General features: G+C 37.7%; 1 protein-coding gene across 1 annotated transcript in view; it reads left to right on the forward strand.

Annotated features, from left to right (window-relative positions):
* The first annotated feature begins 816 nt into the window (after positions 1 to 816).
* Positions 817 to 4,976, forward strand: part of LOC116083197 (UDP-glucuronosyltransferase 3A2-like) — a 46,566-nt gene continuing 42,406 nt past the window's right edge. The window contains exon 1 of the mRNA XM_031359987.1: positions 817 to 1,017. Coding sequence (XP_031215847.1) covers positions 924 to 1,017 — 94 coding nt within the window. The 5' untranslated portion in view covers positions 817 to 923. The remainder of the gene's footprint in view (positions 1,018 to 4,976) is intronic.

Below are 4,976 nucleotides of genomic sequence, written 5' to 3' on the forward strand. Positions count from 1 at the left end.
GACTCTAACTAAGCAAGTGAAAGATCTGTATGACAGGAACTTCAAGTCTCTGAAGAAAAAAAATCGAAGAAGATCTCAGAAGCTGGAAAGATCTCCCATACTATGGATTGATTGTCAGGATTAATATAGTAAAAATGGCCATCTTGCTGAAAGCCATCTACAAATTCAGTGCAATCCCCATCAAAATTCCAACTCAATTCTTTACAGTTAGAAAGAGCAATCTGCAAATTCATCTGGAATCACAAAGAAACCTAAGCTATCAAAAACTATTCTCAACAATAAAAGAATATGTGGTGGAATCACCATCCCTGACCTCAAGCCGTACTACAGAGCAATTGTGAGAAAAACCCACAGTGACAGGCAGGTAGAGCAATGTAATAGAATTGAAGACCCAGAAATGAACCCACACACCTATGGTCTGTGGAGGTGTTTCCTCGAGGATTAGTTTATGATTGACACTACTGGAGATTTTAAAACTGGTACCCAGGGTAATGAGTTCCACAAATGGCATTAGGATACAGATAGAGGAATGACAGAGGAAGTAGCATCTTATAAGCTTGTGAATAGGCCTGTAAAATGTTCATGGTACATGCCACTTTAAGATGCTGTCATTGACAGGAGTTCCCTACATCCCCACTTTAGAGTTACTTTGGAGCAGCAAAAAAAATATTGGGGCTATTGGACAAGTTAAATATCAACTTTCCACCTGTTTTTCTTTCAACTCTAGTTAAGGAAGGTGAAACAGTGTCCACTGGATAGAGATTGGCAGAGACAAGGCCAAGGGCAAAAGGGCACTTAAAAAAACAACATAAAATATCAAGGCCACAGAAAGTGCTTTGTGACAGAGACTTACAGGGTCCCTTAGTGGAGCTAGGGTCTGTAGGTGTACACCAACCTGTGCCTGGGCTCCACGTGTTCTGCAGATGTCGTCACATCGGAGTTGGCTTCTAGTGAGCTTCTTTCTCCTTGAGGCTCTTTGCTTGGAGGCTGCAAAGATCCTGACTATATCTACACTGGGTAAGTTCTTGCTGGGTAAGAATCTGGTTCATTGGCTGTGATAATTTGGAAAAGCCTTCATCTCAGAGAAAGAGTAACTTATAAAGTCCTCTTCTTCAAACTTGATACAAGAGTTACAAATGTCAAGCAAAACATTCAGTCTCACTCTTTGTTGTTCTCTTTTCTACAAGCCACCTCCCAAGTTAATTGTCTATGTCTCCCTCGGGTATGTAAATACATTTGAAATATATTAGCTCTTTTGAAAACCATAGTATAGTGTAAAAACATGAAATAAACAATATTACTAATAGAGAGTCTGAGATAGGAGAAGCAAGATTTTAAGATCCTTATGTTGTACACAGCAAGACACTGTCACAAATAAGTTGAAAGTGTATATAGATTGTACAATATTGGACCTATTTCTTCAATTACCAAATTAGAGAGATCATTGGATGAAAATCAACAAATTTCTAAATCCTTATATTTCTGGATTTCAATTAGGATATGTTGGTACTATTAATTTTCATATTAAGATATTAAGAAAAGGTAATTGTCACTTCCTGTTGTTTTTGTTGTAAGAGGTGGAATTAGGTTTGTGTGGATTTGTTGAAAGATTATTTTCTTGCTTCTTCTAAGGTGTAGTTTTGCTCCTTATGTTGATGTTTTCCATCTATTATCCTTTGTAGGGCTGGATTTGTGGAAAGATATTGTGTAAATTTGGTTTTGTCATAAAATATCTTGTTTTCTCCATCTATGGTAATTGAGAGTTTTGCTGGGTATAGTAGCCTGTTCTGGCATTTGTGTTCTCATAGGGTCTGTATGACAACTGCATAGGATCTTCTAGCTTTCATAGTCTCTGGTGAGAAGTCTGGCATAATTCTGATAGGCCTTTATATGTTACTTGCTTTTTTTCCTTACTGATTTTTAAATTCTTTCTTTGTTTAGTGCATTTGGTGTTTTGATTATTATGTGATAGGAGGAATTTTTTTTCTGGTCCAGTTTATTTAGAGTTCTATAGGCTTCTTGTATGTTCATGGGCATCTCTTTCTTTAGGTTAGGGAAGTTTTCTTCTATAATTTTGTTGAAGATATTTACTGGCCCATTACATTGGGAGTCTTCACTCTCTTCTATACCTATTATCCTTAGGTTTGGTCTTCTCATTGCGTCCTGGATTTCCTGGATGTTTTGGGTCAGGAGCTTTTTGCTTTTTGCATTTTCTTTGACTGTTGTATTAATGTTTTCTATGGTGTCTTCTGCCCCTGAGATTATCTCTTCTATCCATTGTATTCTGTTGGTGATGCTTGTATCTATAACTCCTGATTTCTTTTCTAGGTTTTTTATCCCCATGGTTGTCTCTTTTTCTGATTTCTTTATTGTTTCTATTTCCATTTTTAGATTCTGGATAGTTTTGGTCATTTCCTTCACCTGTTTGATTGTGTTTTCCTGTAGTTCTTTAAGGGATTTTTGTGTTTCCTCTTGAAGGGCTTCTAGCTGTTTACCTGTGTTCTTCTGTATTTCTTTGAGGGTGCTATTTATGTCTTTCTTAAAGTCCTGTACCGTCATCATGAGAAGTGTCTTTAGATCTGAATTTTGCTTTTCTAGTGTGATGGTATGTCTAGGACATGCTATGGTGAGAGAATTGGGTTCTGATGATGCCAGGTAACCTTGGTTTGTGTTGTTTTCTTATGCTTGCCCCCACCCCCACCCCTGCCATCTGGTTATCTCTAGTGCTACCTGGCCTTGCTATATCTGGTTGGAGCCTGCCTTCCTGTGATCCTGGTTGTGTCAGAACTCCACAGAGTCAAGCTGTCTCTGTGATCCTATGATTCTGGGATCCTGTGACCCTGGGCTTGTTAGAGCACCTCTGAGTGCAGCAGCTTCTTCTGGGTGTTGTGGGACTGGCTGTGGAGCCTGGGCCCAAGGTCTGTTCAGGACACTAGCCCAGAGAGACCCAATTTACCTGAGTCTTAAGCCCTAGGATTCTAGAATATTCTCAATGTCAGAGACAGAACATTCAAAGGCTTATCTTAAATTTCTAAGAGGTGAGTAGTAAGGGTATTTTCTACCAAGGTAAAACTGAGATGACGAGTGGGCATCTTCAGGAGAGTTCTATGGTTCCTGGTGTATTTTACCCACTTTCTCAACATTTTTGAAGATGGATAGGTGTTATAATTCTGTATTTTATGGTTCACATATTACTTACTTTTTGTTTATCTAGGATAATAGAATGCAAAAGGTTAAAAGTGTGCCTGTATAAAGGGTGAGTGTTTTCAGCTGCTCTCAAATAGCAGGGTGCCACCCTCAGAACACTTTCAGGGATGAAGCCTGAGGACCTCAGTGTTGGAGAGAAACACAGACTACAGACATGGGCTTGAGCCTTCTACTCTGTTCTTGTTAGAGGAAAACAAGGGTCAAGGGCATGGGCTGCCTCTTATAAGGATACAACTCATCTTCCTAGTGTTGCATAAAAAATTTTATGGAGTAATTTTAGAATGGGGGCTTTCATACTAGTGTTAAAAATTCTGATGCTACATTCCATCTGCTTTTAAAAATACTTCCTTTTTTTGAGATTATAACATAATTGTACTATTTCTCTTTTCTATTCCTCTCTCCAAACCTTTGCAAATATATCTCCTTGTTCTCTTTCAATACTAGGACCTCATTTTTCACTAATTGTTGCCACATGCACCCATGTGCATGTATATAAGTATGTATTGCTAAATATAACCTGCTCTGGCTGTATAATGATACTCATATATATGGTTTTAGGGATAAACATTTTGTATTAGATAACCAGTTGGTATGCTCATCCCTGGGGAAGACTATTTCTCCTACTGTTAGCATTTTTTAGGTGGCTTTGTGTGTGTGTTTTAAACTTTTATTGCTTTTTGAGAAAAGTTACATGATTTCAATTTATCTGAATTTGTTAACATATAAAAACATATTTTAAGTAGATAGAATTAAATCACATTCTTGTTTCCCTTTTGTACCCCCACTCCTCCCAGAGACACACTTCAATACCCACAATATCTTTTTTGTTATATTCCTTAAAATTTACAAAATATTATAACAATAAAAATAAGTATTATAAAAGTTGTTTGATATAAAACAACAATCAATTTAACAGACTTATGTAGATGCTCATCTACAGCAATAGTGAAAATACATTTTTCTCAATATAAATTTTAAATAACTTCAGGCATATTAACTGTATACTTCAAAATAATACATCACTACTAGTATTTTCTTCAATAAACATAAATATATATAAAGTCTTTTTGCTTGTTTCGTATTTAGTAGAGTGTAAAATCTTGGCTCTTATTGTGGTACAAGCCCGAAATAATACTGTTAGCATTTTTTAGTTGGCTTTGTGTGTGTATGTGTGTGTGTGTGTGTCTTTCTGTCTGACTGTCTAGCGATGAAGGCTCCTAGGGTTTCCCACATCTACTTTAGCATGTCTTTGTTGCTGTCCTTGTTTGCCTCATGTTTAGGCTGTCTTGCTGTTAAGTTTTTACGAGTTTAGCTTCTTACATTCCTAAGAGACACAACCCCACAGCAAACTCCATGTTCCTCTAGCCCTTAGTCACTCTGCTCTTCTTCTGCAATGATCTGTGTGCCTCAGGTGCAGAAGTTGCCTCATCCAGATGCTTTTGCCCTGGGTCTCTGAGGTAATGATGGTAAGGACCCCAGATCTTGATACTTCATGATTTTCTTTTCTTTTCTTTTTTTTTTTTATTTTAGATATTTTCTTTATTTACATGCGAATTTCTCCATTCCCAGTTTCCCCTCCAAAAAACAAAGAAACAAACAAAAACAACAAAAACAAACCCCTGTTGCCTCCCCCTTCCCCATGCCTGCCACTCCGCCCTCTCCCACTCTCTGGCCCTGGCATTCCGCTACACTGGGGCACAAAACCTTCACAGGGCCGAGATCCTCTCCTCCCATTGATGATCGAATTTGCAATCCTCTACTATACACAT

Source organism: Mastomys coucha, unplaced genomic scaffold, assembly GCF_008632895.1.
Source record: "Mastomys coucha isolate ucsf_1 unplaced genomic scaffold, UCSF_Mcou_1 pScaffold8, whole genome shotgun sequence".
NCBI classification, from domain to species: Eukaryota; Metazoa; Chordata; class Mammalia; order Rodentia; family Muridae; genus Mastomys; species Mastomys coucha.